Raw genomic sequence first — 21,023 nt, forward strand, 5'->3', positions numbered from 1 at the left:
GAGCCCCAGAGGACGCCAGGCAGCAATAGTGGCAGCAGCGCCTGTCTCACCAGTAGGTGGCGCTCAAGGCTTAGCAGACAACATAACTACATGTGGCTCATCTGGTCCAGCCATGGTGCCAGGGACCAGCCCAGCTCAGGACAATTGGGTGTGGTCTCTAATCTGACTTCCAGGAAGGCAGCTTGCAGAAGGGTAGGTCCCAGACTGTCTCCAGGACTCCTAAAGACCCCCACTGAGGATGTCATGCAAATGATCGGGTTTCCCAAGCCACTCCTTGGGTGCTGGAAGCCAGCACCTCTCCAGTACTCACAGCCTTAGCACCATGCTTTTCTGGTTTTTTTTGTTTGTTTGTTTGTTTTGTTTTGTTTTTTAAGTTTGGAGGGTTTTTTGGGTTTCGTTTGTTTTGTTTTGTTTTGTTTTTTGTTTTTCCCCTGAAACTAACTTCAATTACACTTTCCCTCAGATTCCTCTTCTAGACCATGGGGTAGCCCAGCAGCTCACAGCCCCCATTCCTTGTCAAAGCCCAAAGCAGACATCACTTGGAGCCTGCCTGCAGACTGAGAGACCCCAAGAAATTTCACCACCAACCCTCGGAGCTGCATCTGAAATGAGAAACCCAACGGTTAGTTTAGTGGCCTGAGTTGATCTCCTACTTTCCTGCCCCAGCTGCTCTGCGACCAACCTTGAGGACACACAAAATAGGGCCACCTCTGGCTTACAAGCCTTTGTGCATTCACTGCAGGATGGTTCTCATCACGAGTAGGAGGTCACACCTCACAACCCAGTGCTCCTGTGTAGCCTACAACCTAAACACCACCCAGAGTCACAGTAAGAAAATCTCATTCTTTACAAAACAGGAAGTGATTGGCACTGTGATACCCTCACCCCAAGACATACCCCATCACATTCAGACACTGAAACAAAGCGGTGACACTCTCCCCACGTGATACCAACCCCCAATGCCCTGGAAACCTGCTGGATACCCTCCGAGGGTGCTGTGCAGGCTTGGGCTCACAAAGGCCACTGCGGGCACAGATAAGCTGTGGGTAACAAAGGGAGCTGAGGCCTTCTCCATTCCCAGCGTTGAGGTCCCTTGGAAATCGCTCTCTGTCCTTAGCAAGTCTTACCAGGGCAGCTTGGAAAGAGCAAACGGAGGGATACTACCCCGAAGTGCCGAGCATCGGTCCGCCAAGGCCACAGAGGTCGCTGCTGAGCAGCCCCAGGGGGCTGAGTCCTTGCTGTAGCCTCCATCTGTCCCTGAGTGGTCTGTCCCAGGCACCTTTGCTTGCTTGGTCTCTACCAGTTGCTGCCTCCACAGCAGGGGCCCAGGCCAGCATCTCTGTCCTGTCACCCCAGCTGGGCGGCCACTCTGATGTCACCTGCACAGATGCAAGTGTGGATGCCTCTGCAGCTTCTCCATCAGCTCCTCCTCCTTGGGCTCCTCTAGGATGTCCCTGTAAGGTAGGGACAGTCACACGAAGCTTCAGAGAGAGGTGGGCATGGGTATCTCAGAGACTGCAAGCAAAGGCAGCAGGCAACGTCTGCAAGTGCCTGGACTGAGAGTTCCCCACCAGGAGGCACTTTCAAAACAGGCTGTGGCAGGACACGGGGACAGAGACATGCAGGTCCTGCCTCAGGAAAATACAGATGCTAGAGACCTTTGTGTGCACTGGTGATCACACTAGAGAGGGCTAAGGAGGGAGTCAATGTAGAGAGGACGTGTCACATGCCCCCTGCCATGAGTCTACCCCAGTACCAAGAAGTGCATGAAAAGCCTGGAATCCCAGAGAGCCCACCTCCTCACACCAACTGGCATGGCTACACCTGGCTGGCCACAGCACATGGCCAATACTGGTGAAAGGAAATGGGGCTTATGACAGATGGTCCTGGGATGAGATCCACTCATATATAAGCAGAGGGCAATCTCCACGCTGTCACCAGAGGAGAATGTGTGGTTCATTCAAGCCACCTGGCTATGCCCCCATGGCATCATCCAGAAGCCAGAAGACACTGGAGGATAGATGGTCCCTTCCAAGTGCTAGATCCTAAGCACATCCACGTCCCTGGTGGAGGCGGGAATGCCCACCGTCATACTGTGAGCATCTCTTGCCAGCTCATCAGCAGCCTAGATGCCTGGTGGAAGAGGGACCCCGCCAGAAGGCCTCGCTCTCCCTTCCCCCACTGTCAGCTCCATGCCCCTGAGGCACATTCCCAAGCTCCAACCTGAACATGAGCTCCACCGACGTCTGGTAGGCGATCTGCCGGGTCCCAACAAGGAGCTCCTTATAACCTTGGGGGTCCCATCTGTGGAGAAAGTTCTGGAGCAGGAGGAAGGAAGAGTGTAAGCACCAGAGCCTAACCCCCATGGCCCAGTCTGCTGTCACAGTACAGTCACTGTGGGGAGCAGCTCACCCCAGACATCCTGAGGCAGAGCCCATGAGATCCACACCCTTGAAATAGCAAGATGCTCAGCTTCATCCTTAAGCCAGCTTGGGGCCCTGAGAACCCCACAGACCCCTAGGGGGCCCTTGGCGAGCAGGGCAAGCAGCTCAAAGGCCCTAGTCAGGCTCCCTTTAGCCTGGAGCCCTGGCCAGCCAGCAGGGCTCAACCCACCAAAACTAGACAAGTGAGTAGGCCATCTCAGGCCTGGACAGGGGTATCTGGTACCTCCAGAAGCAGAGCCAGAAACAGGTTGATCCAGATGACAGAGGACACCAGCCACCACAGCACAAAATACACTGTTGACCACCTGTGATGGACAAGGAGGCCAGGCCCCACTGTGAGTCGGGTAAGATCAGTCCAGAAGGACCAACAGCTCCAACATATCTATTGGGTCTCATCAGACCCTACTGCTAACTCCAGAAGGCACAGTGCGGCAGTGCCCCGTGACACCGGGCCTTGGAAACAGAGCCTCCAGAGAAAGCCTAGCATGAGGTGCAAGTTTGATTCAAACCCAGGCCCCTCTACTGAGGTGGTCAAAGCTCTCCAACTTATAAGCCAAATAAACCACCAGATTGTTCCCCATGGAAAGCCCCAGAAGCTCCAGGCAATCATACCCCAGTCATTTCTCCCACACAGGCACCACTGGAGTACAGAAGCCCAGGGCCCTGGCCATCTCCCAGTGTAGTATAGGTGAAGGCTGAAGCCTGCCGGGACACAGCGTGGCCAGCCTTTCAAGGCCAGGGACCGGTTCCCTTCTCAGTGCAGGCCCTGGGTCTCTGGTGCACTGTCCTGGTCACGGGCAGCCCTGGCACGGACTTACGGGCCTGAGTAGCGCCGATAGGCATCCAGGATCACCTGCCAATTGTTCACCACCATCACGTTCCAGAGCGTGATCACAGCAGCCTGTGGGGCAGCAGAGGTCCGGTCCAGGAGGGCCCAGGGCAAGGCAGAGGGAGGACCCAGGGAACACGGACCAGGGTAAGGAAGGCAGAGGGGCTGTCCCCAGGTGAGCTAGAGCTGAGGACAAGGCAGAGAGGACTTACAGCAAAGTCGTCAAAGTTGTTGGCCCAGTAATCTAGCTGCTCGAAGCTTCCGCATGGAGCTGAGCCGTTACCAAAAACGAGGCTGGAGACACAGTGGCTCTTGGTTAGCAGCTGGACAGGGGCCCGCATAGATGAGCGCTGCCCCACTCTGCAGCCCAGCATGGACTCAGGCCCAGCCACACAGGGAGAGCGAGCGTGTGACATGGCCCAAGAGGCTCCCATCCCTGGAAGCCTGGGCTCCAGGTCCTGAAGATGGCACTCCACACCCAATCCCGTGCCAGGGATGCCACAGCCTAGACCCTGGGGGGGGGGGCGCTGTGCTCAGGAGACCCAAGGAGAGACATCCACAAGAAATGTTTCGGGGGAGGGCCCACAAGCTAATGCCCTCAGGCACAGACAGCCCCTCACCTGCCATTTCCAGGAGGCACAATGATGCCTCGGAACAGGTTGATTCCAACCATGGCGAACACATAGTATGCCACCTACGGAGGAGGAGTGGAGGAGGAGCCATTGTCAGTGCAGCAACTTCACAGAGCCAGCCCACCCAGGCCACCACCAGAGCCCCAGGACTTACCACCAGGATCCCACCAAATGCCCTCAAGTTCTGGATCAGGCCCAGGATGGTGCTGGCTACAACAGCCATTGGCTATGGATAGGGAGAAAACTCAGGCTGACACTTCCTGCCCCATCCTCCGTGCACACCCATACACCCTCACCCTGACCAGTACGGCAGGATGGACCAGCAAGCTACTCCATAGCCATCCACACACATCTAGACACATTTGGACACCCACCTCAATGCCACACCTATTACCCACCACACCCCCACAGCCACCCATACACCACAGACATCCGTACACATCTACACCCACCAAGTACAGTAGCCCTGCACGCCCGCACAGGTACACATACACACATCCACACGCATGCTCACATATCTCCAACTGTGCCCAGCCACCAGTAGCTGCTGAGTCCCAGATCCCACTGAAAGAGCCTGGCACCCACAGCCTGTGGCCACCCTCTGCCTGCCAGCCCACTAAGACCTGATGTGTACCTCTGTGACCTGGAGGCCAAAAGAAATGGGTGTCTGGGTTCTTGACCCAGTGACCCCGCCTCAGTAGCTTAAGAATGTCAAGGGGGCTGAGGGCATGCTCCCAAGGGCCCTGGTGTTGAGTATCCCTGTCCCAGACCTTGGATAGGTTGGAGGAGGGGGCGGGCACACACCTTCACGTTTGGGACAATGCGCAGGAAGCGAAATGCAATCAGTGTGTTCACCAGCCGTGTCAAGTCCCACAGTGACAGTGGGCCATACTGCTTGGGCTTCCTAGGAAGACACAGGAGCCATGTTAGGAGGTACAGGGGAGCAGAGGGTCTAGGAGATGAGGCAACAGAGGTAAACAGACAGCAACGGTCACCGTATGGACACAAGGCAGAAAAAACCCTCAGGAGGTAGGTGGCTGAGCCTGGCTGTATCTTACTCACACATAGTGCCCAGGCAGCCATAACCACAGCCACAGCCACACCTCTCAGTACAACCACAGCCACGCTTCTCAGCACAGCCACAGCCACACCTCTCAGTACAACCACAGCCACACTTCTCGGCACAGCCACACTTCTCAGTACAGGCATAGCCACAGGCACAGCCACATCTACAACCACACCTCTCAGCACAGGTGCAGCCACAGCCACACTTCTCAGCACAGCCATAACCACAACCATAGCCACAGCCACAGCCACACTTCTCAGCACAGCCATAGCCACATCTACAGCCACACTTCTCAGCACAGCCATAACCACAACCATAGCCACAGCCACAGCCACACTTCTCAGCACAGCCATAGCCACATCTACAGCCACACTTCTCAGCACTGCCACACCTCCCACAGCCACAGCCACACTTCTTAGCACAGCTACAACCACACACCTCCCACAGCCACAGCCACGGCCACACCTCCCAGAACAGCCCCATAGCACAAAGGCAGAGATGATATTCACTGCCCAGCTCCAGACCTGCCAAGCTCAGTTCCTGAAGAACTGATAGGAATCTTGTCCTAACCCCAGCCTATTCCCTGACTTTGGCCCTATCCCATCACTGACCCTGTCCCATCTGGGCCTCTGACTCTTGACCCTGTCTCCTGACCTCATTCTCTATCCCATGATCTAGCCCTGTCCCCTGGCCCTGTGGCTGCCACTGCACTCCAGCATCCCTGTGGCTTCTCTGTATCCTCATCCCTACTAAACATAAGCCACTCTCACCCTAAATGCCACTTCTACAATTCCCAAGATGATGGGACCAAGCTTGGGAAGGGCTTGACTCACATCAGAAACAAGAGCACTGCTCCCACATGGCTCCTGCCTGGCACAGAGGTGGACTGTCCCTGCCCATCTCCCAGCCATGCCAGCAGGCACCCCAGAGGCATTTCTGCAGGTCAATCAATGCTGGACCACCAGCCCTCTGAAGCCTCTCCCAACTGTGTCATTGTCTAAGACAAGGCAGGGCAGGGCTCTGAAGTGGACATAAGTGGCCCTGGGCCTGTGCTAAACAAGTCTTGGCTCACAGGAGTCTCTCACAGCAACCTAATTTGTCATCCTGGTACAGGCAGCCTCACCAAGAAAGGCACTGGCACAAGCCTAGTACCCTCTGGCTATGCTAGGGTCCTGGGGCTCTATCCAGGAATCTCTCCATATAGTAAGATAGGGGGCCAGTGGGCTTAACTCCTGCCCTAACACCTCAGTAAGCCAGAGCCCCAGAGACACCATTTTACAAAAAGGAAACGGACACCCAAGCACAAGGGTAGAGTCATGGCCACACGCTGGGCAGGCACTAGCAAGGGGATCTTTCCCCACACTCCACAGAGGGACCCAATCTCATCTGTGTCCCCAGGTCCCCCAGACCTGAGTTGGGCCTCATGTCCCACAGCAGCAATGATGAGGGAGAGGGAACATGGCCACGTGTTAGAATACCGTACAGGGAACACAACACTGCCACCGCAAAGGGGACTGCCTGAAGGAGGAATGGTGTCCATTTCTGCATGTCCCCCCATACCGGACAGACTCAGCCCACAGCCCACCAACCCTACTGGTAGAGTGAGCCATGCCAGTGGCCAGGGACCCCATGTGGTACTGGAAATCTGTCACCTGGGTGCAGTGAGAGAGGTCACTGTTCAGGTGGCATCCCCAGGTTCTCTGCAATCACATACCATCCTGAGTGCGGCAATCGGTATACAGCCAGAGTAGAAATCTCCAAAACCTGAACCACAGAGAGAGGGGCCATCACCCAGCAGGGCCAGCCCAGGTGGCACCTCCAGAAGGGCCAGCCCCGGCAGCTTGCAACAGAATCCCGAGACTTAAGTCCATCACTTGGGCATGCAATGGAACTCGGAGCTCAGGCCTGGCCCCATACACCCAGATGTTAGACATCTGCCAGGCAGAATCCTCAGGCTTTAGGAATTACAACTGGGAAAACCACTGAGCCAGGCCTCTGGTCCATCCCTGAACAAAGGCCTGGCTCAAGCAACATTATGCATATCCCTAATGGCCCACTAGCTCTCAAAATGTCACTTGAGTTCACTACTGTGCCACCCATACCAAGTGTGAGCCCCATACTCCAAGAAAGTGGGGACTCCCAAGGGCACCCTGGGTGGCTGAGACCCCTGGCACAAACCTGTCCACGCCAAGGTTGCACTGTGAACCAGTGGCACTGGAGGGCTGTACCAGGAGCTGCGTTAGCTACTGAGATAGCTCTGAGTCCTGCTGGACCTCCCTCAGGATGAAAAGTGGCAGTCCAGCCCCTGCAGCAATCATCTACAATGGGGACCAAGTTCCTGCATCCCATCATGCACTTCACCTCAGGTCCCTCGAGCCAGGAGCCCCCACTTACTCCTGGGTAGTCCTCTATCCGATTTATCTGTACTACACTATACACCCAAAGGACCCAGGCAGAGCTGCCAGCCAAGCTCGCTGCTAGGAGAGGTACCCCGGCTTGTGTGGACTTTACCAGCAGGATAACGGTGAGGGAGCCATCAAACACATTGCTGTGGTATGACAGGTAGCCCCGCAGGCCCAGTGCGAACACCTTGAGTAGCAGCTCCACCAGGTAGTACAAGACAAAGACATAGTCAAGGATCTGGAGGGGAAGAAGAGCCCAGGTCCGGCTTCACTTACTGCATCTCCAGAGCTGGCCCTAGGACTCCAAGGCCCATGGCTGGGGCGTCCCGTGTCCCCCCACCCCCACCCCACCCTCCTCTGCTGCCCTTCTGTGACCCCACCTCCTGTGCTTAGGGCATCACTGGCATTTCTGCTTCTTGTTCTGTCCTATCTCTGAGTACCACACAGACCCCAGGGATGCACATCTGGACCTGACCTAGGCCTCCCCAGCCAACTGGCAATGAAAGGGCACACCCTGGACAGGCCCTTCCCAGGGGAGACTGAACCTGCAGAAGCTTATCCCCAAAAGGACAGAGGGCTTGCAGGGGGAGGGGGAGAGCCCAACACGAAGATGGCCTCTCCCAGGTAGGAAACACAAGGGACTCTTCCTTTAAAAGGGGTCATGTGGACACACACACGCACGCGCGCGCGCGCTGGACACACACACGCACGCGCGCGCACATGCGCGCGCGCACACACACACACACACACGACAGACTATGAGGAGGCTCACTCCCAGGTGTGCGCTGTTCTATTCATTCTGAGCCGTCAGACAATTCCGCTAAGGCACTAAGCAGGGGCCCTTGCTTGTCGCTCTGTCCGCACCAACCAGTTTTTGCTCGTATAACCAGAGCCTCCCCAACCCCCTCCCCCAGCCCCTCCAACCCATGAGGGATCACTTCTCTGGACCCAGCCACACTGCCTCCACCCTGCCACTCCTCACTGCTCAGCCCCTGGAAGAGCTGACAGCGTCACAGGCTAGTGGCCCCTGAGCTCACCCCCAGGACAAAGTCATCACGCTCCCCTGGCATCAGGTCTGAGTCCAGCACCAGGAACACCTGCAAGCCAGAGTAAAGGACAGCTTACCATGGTGGCCAGCCACGGTGTGGGGGTTAAAAGGGAAGGCTGGCTGCAGGACACACCTTCAACTAAGCTGGAAGGAGGGGTGCAGGAGGGGCCTCCCACAGTACCACATGGTGAGCCCCCACTCACACATATAGACAAGAGGTTTCCCAGAGCGATGAGGCTCCCCAGGTAGTCGAAATAGTGGTGGCTGAAGAGGAACTGGGCGCTCTGCAGAAACGGGGACTGGTACTGGGGCTTCGGCAGGTGCTGCGAAGGGAACCATACTCTCAGAGGCATGGAGAGGCAGGTGACCTGCCTCTTGCTCTGGGATGACATATTTCTGCCTCGCCTCCTGTCCTGCTTTAGCTAGCCTCAGAAGTAATCCCAAGCGCAGAGACAAGTTCACATGTGAGAGGCTAATCACCATGACCTTTACGGCATACAGCTAGAGTGGTCTAAATGTCTACTGACCTGTATGTAAACCATGTCACATTAGCCATTTGAAATGTATGCTGGAGGGGCTGGAAAGATGGCTCTCAGTGGTTAGGAGGACAGGACCTTTTTCCAGAGGACCCAGGTTCAATTCCCAGTACACTGTACACTATAACTCCAGTCCCAGGCAATACAACAATTTAGGCCTCTATGGGCACCTGACACATATATGGTACACAGAAGAAATACCCATACATATAAAATAAAAAGTAAATCTTGGTGTGGAGAGATGGCTCATCAGTTAAGTGAGCTTGCTGTTCTTCCAAAGGACCCATATTTAATTCCCAGAACCCACATGGCAGCCCACAAATTCTATAACACCAGTTCCAGGGAATCTGACTCTGTCTTCTGGCCTCTGCAGGTACTGTATACACATGGTGCATAGGCATACATACAGGCTAAACACTTATATACATTTAAAAACAAATTAAGGGGCTGGAGAGATGGCTCAGCAGGGGGCCTGAGTTCAGTTCCCAGCATCCATATCTGACAGGATGGGTCACAACCATTGATAACCAGAGCTCAGAGAGATCTGATGTCACAGATGCACACATGCACTAATTAAAAATAAATCTTAAGCTGGGCGTGGTGACGCACACCTTTAATCCCAGCACTCAGGAGGCAGAGGCAGTCGCATCTCTGTGAGTTTGAGGCCAGCCTGGTCTACAAAGCGAGTCCAGGATAACCAAGGCTACACAGAGAAACCCTGTCTCGAAAAACCAAATAAATAAATAAATCTTAAAAAATTTTAGCCAAGTGGTAATTGTACATGCCTTTAATCCCAGCACTCAGGAAGCAGAGGCAGGTGGATCTCTGTGAGCTCGAGGCCAGCCTGGTCTACAGAATGATTCCAGGATAGCCAGGGCTACACACAAAGAAACTCTGACTCAAAATTTTAAAACAAAATAAAATTTCCCTAGCACTTGGTGCTAGGACAGCACTAGCAACAAACTCTGGTGCACTGTGGCCAGGCAGAGTGGACACCTTCACAAGACCCAGCATTTTCTGAGGTTTGCAGTGTCCTTTGACACCTCCTCCACGTGTCTAAGGACAGCGTGAGATGCTGGCCCCTGCTGCCCCAGGGGCTGGAGTATCACCACAGGTAACAGTAAGTTTCTATGATGAACCCGAACCACTGACTTCTTCAGTCACTGGTAAAGGCCACACTTCAGGGGGCAGCTCTGTCCGTGGTCAAAGCCACCAGAGGGGGGCAGGGAAGAGGGTTCAGGACCCCAACCTCAGGAACTCTGTGTCAAGTACAAACGGAGAGATGCCTACGGGCTGCATGGGGCAGTGTCCACATGGAACATGTCAGAACACCAAGCTGAACAGAGTCACTTCTGCGGGAGGGAGGTCCTCAGCAAGCAGTCGCTGCTTCTCTGATTCACCGTTAACACCTGTCCACTGTGACTACAGTTCCTGTCAGCATCCGGCCATGTGGTCCTCCTGGCCCGCTAGAGCTGCAGCCTGACTTGCTGACACGTGAATTAGTGTGCAGGAGCTGCCTGCCCAGAGACTCCTAAGCGCTCTGCACACCCTGGCCTCCACTGCAGGTAGTGTGGCCCCTGTAGCACCCAGTACAGTTGCTCTTGCTTGCCAATGGCCTACAGACCAGCAGTGGCTCAGGAAGACCAGAGGTCTGGGCCACCTTTTCTACGCAAGTGTGAGGCACACTTCTCCACAGAGACCCGAGTCCAGCTGGGGAAGGTCCCCTTCTAAAGTCACCCTTGCCGGAGCTCTTCTTGCTCTACAGCAAGTCTTCCTCACACCTGACACTTCCACATTTCCACTTCCTCTGTGGCTTCTGTCTGACTGGAAACACACTAACACCTTGGCCCAGAGAGGCTCAGCATCTCCATCATGTTCAGACTTAACCAAACATAGCCCCACACGCCTGTGTAGCAGAGAACTGAGACAATCAGGCTCCACGTGACACAGGCTGCCTCTGGGAGGGCATGGATGGGGGGTTTTCCACTCTTCCTTCACATCTACAATGGTGACCACGCTCGATGAAGGACATTTTGAAAGCACCTCTTCTGGACGCACCAGCGTGCACTCAGCCCTTGCTGACAGGTGAGCAGAGCATGTTCCAGTCTACACTAGGGCACCTCTCTGAAGGGGCTGATCCAAAACCACAGCCTAGCCCTGATGTGAGCAACCTCCACGCAGCTGATCCTCAGGAATGAATTACGGTCCTCACTGCGCTCAGTTTTGGAGGGAAAAGTGACGTAACGCCAGGGCAAGGAGTTGCACCTCCCAAAATGTCCAGATTCCAACACGCGCATCAACACCCAGTCCTAGGCTTCAGATCTTGGACCTCCAGAGAGTGCATACCCCACAGAGCAGGTAAGCAGCTGGGGAAACCAAGCACGGCCATGCCACACCTCCAATCTCAGCACCCACAAGCAAACACGGTGAGCTTCTGTGAGTTTGAGGCCAGCCAGGGCTACAAAGTGAATTCAAGGACAGCTATGACTACATAGGGGAGACCCTGTCTCAAAGAATCCACAAAATAGCTGGGAAAGGAGACCAGACGGGGGGATATGACTCAAGTGTTAGGCTGTCCCCAGCCCGAGCCTGCTCTACTGGGCCTCAAGACGCACTTCTACAGCACCAGGGCAGAAAGAACCTCCTCCTAGCTTCTGGGAGAAAGTACAGTCAAGTTTGGCAGCTACTTTGCTCCCTAGAGCTTTGCAAACACCAGCCCAGGGAGAAGCTGGGCAGCCCGGCAGGCAAGACCAAGAAACAGAACCTTGGTGGAGCCTGCTCTTTCGCCCGGGTCTGACTGTGCCTGGAAAAGGACTGAGTGACAACAAACCTAGGCCATGTGGCTTCCAAGAGCAGCTTTGTGAGGCAGCAGACCTCCTACCCGGGCTGGGAAGCACCATCTGGAACACAGCCTCCCAGGCTCCGGTCCTGTGAGGCCCATCATTGCAGCCTGCAGCCAACAGCAACTGCTGCACATGCCCCACCTGGTCCAAGCAGAGGTCTGATGGCAGAATAAACACAGTGCCTCCAGCTGACACTATCATTAGACTCATGTGCAGAAGCGACACCCCCAAGGAAAACAGCAACAAATACAAGCTTTCAGAAGGCCGAGGGAGGCCTGAGAAAGACATAATTTTGGTTTTTGTTTTGTTTTGTTTTGTTTGTCTTTGGGTGTCCCCCCCCCCCCCCCCGAGACAGGGTTTCTCTGTGTAGCCTTGGCTGTCCTGGACTAACTTTGTAGACCAGGCTGGGCTCGAACTCAAAGCGATCCACCTGCCTCTGCCTCCCGAGTGCTGGGGATTAAAGGTGTGTGCTACCACCGCCCAGCGAAAGACATGATTTTTTAAGACAACCACCTCTGATAGGGAACTGAGGCCACGGAAGCAGACAATCTTCCCAGAGCAGCTAATAGGCTATGATGCATTTGTAGACAGTGCCTTTCCAGAGGTGACTGTGTGAAAGTGGGGTCCTGGCATGGGTCTTATTCCATATGGCTTTGTCCTTGTAAGAAGATTTTTGCATGACCACATGCAGACACAGGGAAGAGTCACCATCGGCCAGCCACAGGGAGAGGCCTTGGGAAGGGCTGGGCCTGGGATGTCTCCATCTCAGGCGTATAGCTTCTGGGACATGAGACATGAGACACTGACTGTCAGGCTGAACAGCCGGGTCACACAGCAGTGGAATTGTCAAGACTTTAAGCAGCCTGGACAAATCCAATCCCACCTCAGCCTGTCCCACTTGGGACTTCGCTTGGTCCTCTTAGGGCTGGCTGGCAGGAACATCAGTCTCTCCCTGCCTGGGATACCTGAGTTCTGCCTGGCAAGGCTGCTGGTTCCAAAAGCCCACACTGGAACATGCAGGCATTCTTGTCCTCTGGCTGGGGCTGAAGTGGAAGCCAAGACCCCCAGGGGACTGTCCACAGGCGTCCAGAACTAGCGGTAAGGACCTTGGGGAAGGCAGCCTTAGACCTCCCAGGGGAGGTCATGGGAGCTGAAGACAGAAACGCTGTAGAATGTTCCTGTGTTGTCAGGCTCACCCAGGTCATGCCCCACACACACACAATAGTAAATGTCTTGAGGCAACAAATTCACCCCAAATTGCCAAATGATCCCCAATCCCAGGGGTTGGGGGTTCCTGGCAGTGGTCATTAGACACCCCCTTGGCCCTGGTGGCCCCAGGCTGGGGAGGTGGCAGCACAGGCCGGGCCCACTTACCTCTTTGATCACGGCTTTGTCAACCTCATCGAAGAGTTTCTGGAACTCATCAGCCAGTATTGGGCGGCCTTCATAAGAGAACACCTTCTGTAGAAGGAAGGCCAGGTCGGCCGCCAGCGGGCAGGGGATGACCCAGCCCCTCCCGACCCTGGACAGTAACTGAGGCAGCCCCGGGAAGAGCAGCAACCTGCATGATGGCCTGTTTGTGGATCTTGCACAGCTGGGTTTTCTGAAGCACTCGCAGGAAGTTCTCGGGATTTATCCCAACTCTGTGGCAGAGAAACCTCGCCCTAGTGAGCATGTGCAAAGCCAGCTCCTCTAGCCTGAACCCAGCTATGAATCCACCCCGCAGCATGGAAAAGGAGCTTCTGTGAGCTTCAGGTGTGGGGTGACCTGCAAGTGCCCTACAGGCCCCATCTAAGATCCACTGGGGACTCTGCTGCCACTGAGCACTCAAGCCCAGAACCTTCTCAGTGGCACACCAGAGCTGTCTGCCCACCTGCCAGTGTGGACGCCTGCCTTAGACACAAGTGGGCTATTGGGCAAGAGTAAACAAGACAGCGGAAACACTGAAGGGCTTGGCAGTTTACCCAGCTCCAAATGGAATATCCAGTCTGGCGCCAGCCAGCAGGAGCAGCTCAGGAAACCCCTAATGAGCACCCGGCTCCCCTTCTCAGAAGCAAAAGACCATACTGTCCTGGGAGAGGACCTCAACACTCACGCCTCAGGGGTGGCTCCAGCCAGGCCTGCCCTGGAGGCCAGGACTTCATAGGCTGCTCGGGCCCCCAGCCGCCGCCGGAACAGTGAAGTCTGTAGGGATTTCTGTAAAGGGGACAGCTCTGAACACCCAGCTCTGGCAGTTCCCACACATGTCTCTATCCCTGCCCACTCAGCCCTGAGGAGAGGGCTAACGGGGAACCTGGGGAGTCTCCAAGAAAGGCTGTAAGGCATCCCCCTCACTCTTTAGGCATCAGAGGACAATCCTCAAAGAAAGGAGCCAGGGAAGGCAAGGCAGGGATAGCTGCCAACTGTGGCTTGCTATGAAGCCTCTAAGGCAGTGGTTTTTCAACCTTCCTAATGCTGCGACCCTTTACTACAGTTCCTCATGTTGTGGTGACCCAACCATAGAATTATTTTTATTGATACTTCATAACTGTGATTTTGGTACTGCTATAAATTTTAATATAATTATTTGGTGTGCAGGATATCTGATATATGACCCCTCTGAAAGGGTCACTCATCACCCCCAAAGGGTCACAACCCACAGGTTGAAAACCACTGCTCTAAGGCCTGAATTTCTTCTCTGTGCACTTAAGGGGACAGGTCAGACACACAAGGAGTTGCAGTTTCTGGGTGTTTTCCTCTTGAGAGTGGGAGGCTAAAGAAGTAAACCCGGGGTATCCATGACAACACCCATGCTACTGAAACGATCCATAGCAGTGACGGTGCAGCTGGGCTGGTCCGTAGGAGGTCGAAACCCAGGTTCCCTATCCCACCAGGATCAGCTGACTCTGGGCCCACTTTGCCTGGCCTCTGAGGTCAGCTCTGGCACAGCCCAGAAGGGGCATCGGGTGGCTCACCATCAGGTAGCCCCGGAACTGATTGTAGATGATGGCCGTCAGCAGGTTCATCAGAAACAAGCTTCCTGGGGAAGGAGAAGAACAAAACGAAACAAAAAAGCTGACCAGAGGTCAGTGGGGCAGAGCGTGGAGCAGCTAGTGACAAAACCATCCCCAGGCTCAAAGGTCTCAGCCAGCCTAGGCACAGTGGCCGGGAGCACGGGATGACCAGCCACAGCCACGGTCACAGAGTTCCCTTCTGCCGCATAGCAGGGGACACACACAACCTCCAGACTCCTGAATCACTGTCCATCAATGGGGCAAAGCCAAGCAGGCCTAGCCATGGGTCGGAGGGCAGACAGGGCCACCGAGGGTCACATACCACCAGACGGAGAGTGGGCAGGGCATGCTAGTGGGGTAGGGAGCACACTGAGGTAGTTACAGGCGGTGTAGGGACACACACAGGTACAAGATGGGGAACTGAGGTGAGGCTGTTGGGATGGGATAGGCTGAGACAAGACCGGGTCTGAGGTAATCTGAGGGGCTATGCTGGGGAGAAGGTTCAGGGCGATGAGCTCAGGTGAAGCTACACAAGGAGCACGTGAGGTGAAGTGACAGAGTGGGGAGCGCGGTGAGGCCACAGGTGGACAAGCTGTGATGAAGCCATAAGTTGGGAGCAGGCCGAGGTGAAGCTCTGGGGGGACAGGCTGAGGTGAAATTACAGGATAGGGACACACTGAGAGGCTGGGTTAAGGTGACAGTCTGGGTGAGGAACTGAGGTAAAACGTAAGGTCAAGTTACGGAGAGCATTGCAGGGCAAGTTACAACAGGTTGAAGACAGACTGAGGCAGAGTTACAGGAGTTAGAAAGTTTGCAGCCACTCCCGAGCACAGGGATCCTGTCACACACGGGTGAGCACACGCCCAGTGCCACTTACCTATCAAGGTGAAGACTATGAAGAAGAGAGCATAGGCCCGGTTCTGGGTGTACGCTGGGATCATCACTGAGACAAAGGAAGAATCCGAGATGAAACACACTGAGCGCCCGGCTCCATTTCCATCCTGACCCCTCCTCATCTGCTTTCACAGGGCAGCTCAGAACTTCCTGTTCCAACTCCAGTCTCAAACACTTACTGCGTGGCATAGAAGCTCAGCCCTTCACTGATGGGCCTCCCTAGGACCACAACCCAAGCTACCCTGCTCTCTCCATGGTGACTGGCTTGGGGGGTCAGGCTGCACAGCACTTCTGGGATGGGACTCCCAGGCTCCCCTCAGGGAGAAGACCTAAGACTGGGATAATTGACACTAGCCACAGTGGCCAGGCCACAGCAGAGCCCAGGCCTGCAGCCCTCCCATCCCGGCACAGCCCACACGGGAGATGCTGGAAGACCTGGCAGTACCCAACCATGGCCAGCTACGACCAGGGACCTCTCACTCTCGATGCTCCCGAATGGCACACACGTCACAGCAGGACTTGGCAGTGTGAGGGAGTGTGGCTAGGCCCTAGAGAGGCCACCATAGGAACCACTGACCAGCGCCACGTCACTACATACCACCAGGCACTTTCAGATAAAGGGAACCAAGAAAGAAAGGATTGGAATGGACCAAGCATGTAAAGGGGGTGAGAGGAGAGGTAGGAAGGGGGATCCCACTACCGTATCCTCATGTTAATGAAAAGGGCTCACACACTCAGACCAAACCCCACACCTCAGCATCCCAATGCCCCCCCTACCCCTGCCAGGTTCACTGTTCCTCCCAGCCCCACGTTCCACACGCACCATCAGGGTTGTTGGAAGTAGTCAACAGCACTAGGAGTGAGGTCAGTGCCTCTGGAAGGTTCCGGAAGTAGGCCAGCCTCTCCTTGTCCTGTGCTTCATCCTGAGAGCAGATGAGGCAGTCACCTGGACCTCTGTCCCCAAGATGAAGTCTCAGTCAGACAGACAATGCTGCTCCCACTCAGACCCACAGCCAGGACTATACTCAGGGTATAAGGGGTGGGGTCTGCACCCCTGACCTGCATCTACCCATTACTTCCCAGCAGGCTCTGCACTGTTCACCTTCAGACAGGTCAGAACTCAGGGCTTGCGGGCTCCAACCACAATGGCCTATAAAGAAGCCCCATGAAAAGCCTGAGCCAGCCCAGCTGAGCGCAGCAGCCTGGCAGCCAAGGAACCGCATGAAGGACCAGCCAGCTTCCTTGGGAGCTGACCATCAGGCACTGTGTGCACAATGAGGATGAGCCAGGGGTCGGGACGGGGAAGAGACTCAGAGCACAAAGTGTGGCCTCAAGGAGGCTGCCACAGGGATGTGGGATCCCCGGGAGAGATCTCACTGCTGCTCACTGAAGCAGAGGCCCTTGGTCACTCATGGCACTCAGAGGCCTTATCTACACATCTGTGCCTTATTACAGCAGTCAGTTGGGATAGCCAGGCCTGCGCTCCCACCCTGTCCTCCCCGCAGAGCCCTGACATGGAGGGCAGCAAATATGGGTAGTGTGTCTGCCTCAAAGTAACCTTCACTCCAGACTCCTGAAGTCAGCAATGTCCCAGGGGCCACCCTGTGCCTACCAAGCTGCAGACTCCAGCCAGAAAAGGGGCAGCTGTGTAAACGGCAGGGCAGGTGACACACAGGAAGTACCAGACCGAGTACACACAGAACCAACTTTGTCCTAAACCAATTCCAAAGCCAAGTGCCTCCTGCCATGTAAAGGCCAACCCTGGCAGTAGACCAGCAAGTAGCCATCAGACGCAGTCTCCCCCTTTGCACAGGATCCAGGACAAGCACTAACTCCAGGACTTACTAGTCTCATCTACAAAACAGCACTGTCACTCAGCTGCCTCATATGTCATCTGATGATGACAGATGCCACAGATGACTAAGGGTTGGGGACATGAATGTCACAAAAACTAACAAGGTTGAAAAACATGCTTGGCATGGGTGAGGCAGGGTGCTGCTATAGGAGGCCCAGGTAGCCCCACCTGGGCTTGGGACAGGAGAGCAAACTCCTCCAAAGACATCCCTCATTTAAAGTGCCCCGAGGCCAAGCCGTCTCCCAAGGACATGCCCAGGGATGGCAGTACTAGAGGACTGAAACCAGCCCTCCAGGACCTAAATCAATCCTGTAACCCACTGATGTGAGCTCGGGGAAGATTTCATGTTGGCCGAGGAAGGTTCTAGAACCTGCATCAGTTTACAGACAAGGATGTGATGAGAGGCCTCCAAGGCAGGGGCCCCCTGGCCTGGCCCATTTTCCAGCAACTCTCTTGCAGCAAGCAACCCCACAAGCTCTATAGGCTCTTCTGAGCCATGGGCCTGTGGCAGCAGAGGGAGCCCACCGCCAACACACGGTCACAGCCCTGACCACACTGGCTGTGAGGTAGGATGACAGCACTGCTGCTGGGGACCACACGCCTCAAATTCAAGCACCATGTGGTGAGCAGGGTGTGGGTAGCATGGGGTCCAGCTACAGACAACGCCTACAGAAGGGGCCCAGACACAGTCAGGTGTTGCGTCCTCAGCTGGCATGAGCATGGAGACACTGGGACAGGCCACGTGGCCAAGCAGCAGGCTCTCGGCCCACCTCCAGGTCAAGCCGGTAAGGTTAGAGATGGCCAAGGACAAGGGACTCAGCATAGCTCAGTCCTCAAAGACTCCCAGCTACAAGAGAGGGCAGGGAATGAGATGCCTGTCAAGATCGCGGGCAGGAAGTCATGCTCAATTGCACAACCTTCATCCTGCACAGCCTGGTTCCCCATCACGGGGCAGAAACCCAGTCTGTAGGAGGATCCTTCCAGTAGCTCTTCTGGGGAGAGCCCCACACACTCATCTATGGCCACTTCCGGCCCCACGCTGCCTGCCTAACCCAGGCTCTGAGAAAGAGCAATGACCATAGTCACGGGGCCGTCACACAGAGGTCTCCAGAGTGTGGCAGGCAGTCCAGCCCCTACCCCTAAGCCCCATGGGCAAGCATACCAAAGCCTCAACTGCAGCTGGGCAGGGCAGGGGAAGGGCCAGAGTCAAAGGCCAGAAACTCAGCCAAGGATTGCTAGGGCCTGGAACAAGAGCCAGGAAGGGCAGCCCTGGCTGAGGAATGGTCAGACTAGAGAGGGACCTTCAAGTCACCCCCAGTGAAGACCCTGTGATACAGGGACATGGAGGAAGTAGCCAGCACAGTGGACACGGGTGGACGAAGGTGCTGGCAACGAAAACACTGGCCATGCGGAAGACAGGCCCTGGGCTGGAGATGGGTCACGACCCACTTCCTGGTCTATCACCCTTGGCCACCCAGGCTACTTCAGAGCAGGCAGCCTCTGCAGGACAAGGGCCTACAGCCACGGCCACACTTACCTTCTCGCCAATGGTGAAGAGCAGCATCCCGATTATGGTGAAGAGACAGAGGTGGATGGTCAGCAGCAGCCCGACGCTGGGGGAAGGGACGGTGCTCAGCAGGGCACAGCACGGGCCACACAGCCACAGAGGAAGGCCACCATCCTGCCATGGCCTCCGGCGTGGGCACAGTGTCTCCTCCTCTCCTGAATATTTTCATCCCTAGGGCAGGGACCCGAAGCCAGACCTACCCTGCTGGCTCCTCTATTTGTGGTGGGACACAACCCCAGGGGCATGCCAGGGACCAGGGCACTGAGGACAGAGGTCACTTCCATCTTTTTGGGTCAGGTAGGCAGGGAGTCACCCAGGTGGCCTACCAGGAAAGGGAATGGAGGCAGAGGGAGAGCATGGGGACATTCTTACTGGCAATAGCCAAGAGAGCTAGGAGGGGTCTAGGGAGGTGAAGGCATCAAGGGCTATAGGGCTTGCATAGCTCCACACAGCATTAATAGGAAGCTGAACTGAAGATGCAGGTGCAGACAGCCAATGAGAGCCCAGGGACAAGAAATGAGGCAACTGCTGAACTCAGCAATTTGGGGTAGTAGGTGTAGGTCTGTAGTGCCTGAACAGGTCGACCAGGACCCAAACACTGCCCACTGACCCCTGCAGGATGCTGGGCTGGGAGTCTCCAGAGGGCCGGCCCAACCATTACCCACACAGAAACAGGCCTATACTCTGGTTCCTCCGGCCAAGCTTGCAGCTTCCGGCCCCACTGCTCACCTGGCCATTTCTGGCAGCGACCACCGTATGCACTTCAGGGTCTTCTTCATCATGGAGGAATTCTGCAGCAGGAAGAAGGGCCGGAGCACCCGGCGCACCCGCAGGGACTGGAAGACAAGAAACCATTCACTGGGCCAGGACCAGCCACACCTTCCTTCCAGGGATTCCGGAGCCTGGAGAAGGGAGTAGTCCCTGACCGCTCCAGCCACCCTGAGCCTGCTGGTCATGGCGCTGACAGCTCACGGCCTTCCTCCTACCTTAGCTTGATGCCTCCCCGCTCCCTACTCGCTGTCCCAGGCCCCTCTCCATCATAGCACCTGTCACATTGGAATTATCTTCCTAGCACCTGGTACAAGGGCCCACTGGCACCACCCACGCCATGACAAACCCCCAAGGGACCCTCCTGAGGAATTGTTGGTCCTCCTAGACTGTGTTTACACAGAAAGACCCTAGAACCTGGAACGCACTTGAGAGGGCAACAGGACCCCACAACAAGCAGATATAACTGCTCGGGGCTGGCTCTGGCCCAGCCCAAGATGCCCTGCCTGGCTTTCATGACTCAGAGATCAGTGTCCTCAGCTCCCCAGACCAACACATACCACCCACAATGGCAGCCTAGAACCCCAGGGTTCTCCAGCCCTCCAGGAATGTGGACAACCTCCTGTCCTACTGGGAAACAACAGCTACTGATGGTCTTGCTAGCTGCTTGGGCCCAGCAATGAATGCCACAGATTAATAATGAGAGAAAGCGACCACATGACCATCTCCTAGCCTGGCCACGTACCACAGTGAGACTCACAGCCTAGATCCCACAGGGGGTCGGGTCAGGGGGAGGGGTAGATCTCAAGCTCCAGGGCCTGGCAGACCTTGTGTCACCCAACCCACCCATCACAAAGGACTTCACTAGGTAGAAACCAAACCTGGTCTGGCAAAGCATGCCAGGTGCCTGGTCCTCCCCATCAGCTACCCAGCACCTGTGGAGTGCTTCAAGAGGGTCCTACGGGATGCAGAGGTTCTGAGTGACACAGCCACCTAACCAGAGACGGACCCTGTGTGACATGACAGCCATAGGTGGAAGAGTCCCCTCAGAAAGATGGCAGGCAGAGGTCTTGCTAACTGGACATGATCCCTGAGAGCAGAGAGTGTTGGAGAAAGAGCTGGAGGGTTGGGAGCAAGGGGGCTGGA

General features: G+C 55.6%; 1 protein-coding gene across 1 annotated transcript in view; it reads right to left on the reverse strand.

Moving 5' to 3' along the window:
* Positions 1-865: 865 nt before the first annotated feature.
* Tpcn2 (two pore segment channel 2) overlaps positions 866-21,023 on the reverse strand; it is a 29,113-nt gene continuing 8,955 nt past the window's right edge. Inside the window, exons 6-25 of the mRNA XM_051145758.1 lie at positions 19,839-19,945; positions 19,080-19,155; positions 16,511-16,610; positions 15,671-15,736; positions 14,755-14,819; positions 13,896-13,996; positions 13,362-13,443; positions 13,175-13,261; positions 8,625-8,744; positions 8,411-8,470; positions 7,483-7,611; positions 6,686-6,735; positions 4,710-4,809; positions 4,060-4,131; positions 3,894-3,967; positions 3,486-3,567; positions 3,263-3,345; positions 2,668-2,749; positions 2,224-2,318; positions 866-1,454 (exon numbers count right to left, since the gene is read on the reverse strand). Of these exons, the coding sequence (XP_051001715.1) occupies positions 1,376-1,454; positions 2,224-2,318; positions 2,668-2,749; positions 3,263-3,345; positions 3,486-3,567; positions 3,894-3,967; positions 4,060-4,131; positions 4,710-4,809; positions 6,686-6,735; positions 7,483-7,611; positions 8,411-8,470; positions 8,625-8,744; positions 13,175-13,261; positions 13,362-13,443; positions 13,896-13,996; positions 14,755-14,819; positions 15,671-15,736; positions 16,511-16,610; positions 19,080-19,155; positions 19,839-19,945 (1,710 nt within the window). The 3' untranslated portion in view covers positions 866-1,375. The remainder of the gene's footprint in view (positions 1,455-2,223; positions 2,319-2,667; positions 2,750-3,262; positions 3,346-3,485; positions 3,568-3,893; positions 3,968-4,059; positions 4,132-4,709; positions 4,810-6,685; positions 6,736-7,482; positions 7,612-8,410; positions 8,471-8,624; positions 8,745-13,174; positions 13,262-13,361; positions 13,444-13,895; positions 13,997-14,754; positions 14,820-15,670; positions 15,737-16,510; positions 16,611-19,079; positions 19,156-19,838; positions 19,946-21,023) is intronic.

This window comes from Acomys russatus, chromosome 5 (assembly GCF_903995435.1).
Source record: "Acomys russatus chromosome 5, mAcoRus1.1, whole genome shotgun sequence".
Lineage (NCBI taxonomy): Eukaryota > Metazoa > Chordata > Mammalia > Rodentia > Muridae > Acomys > Acomys russatus.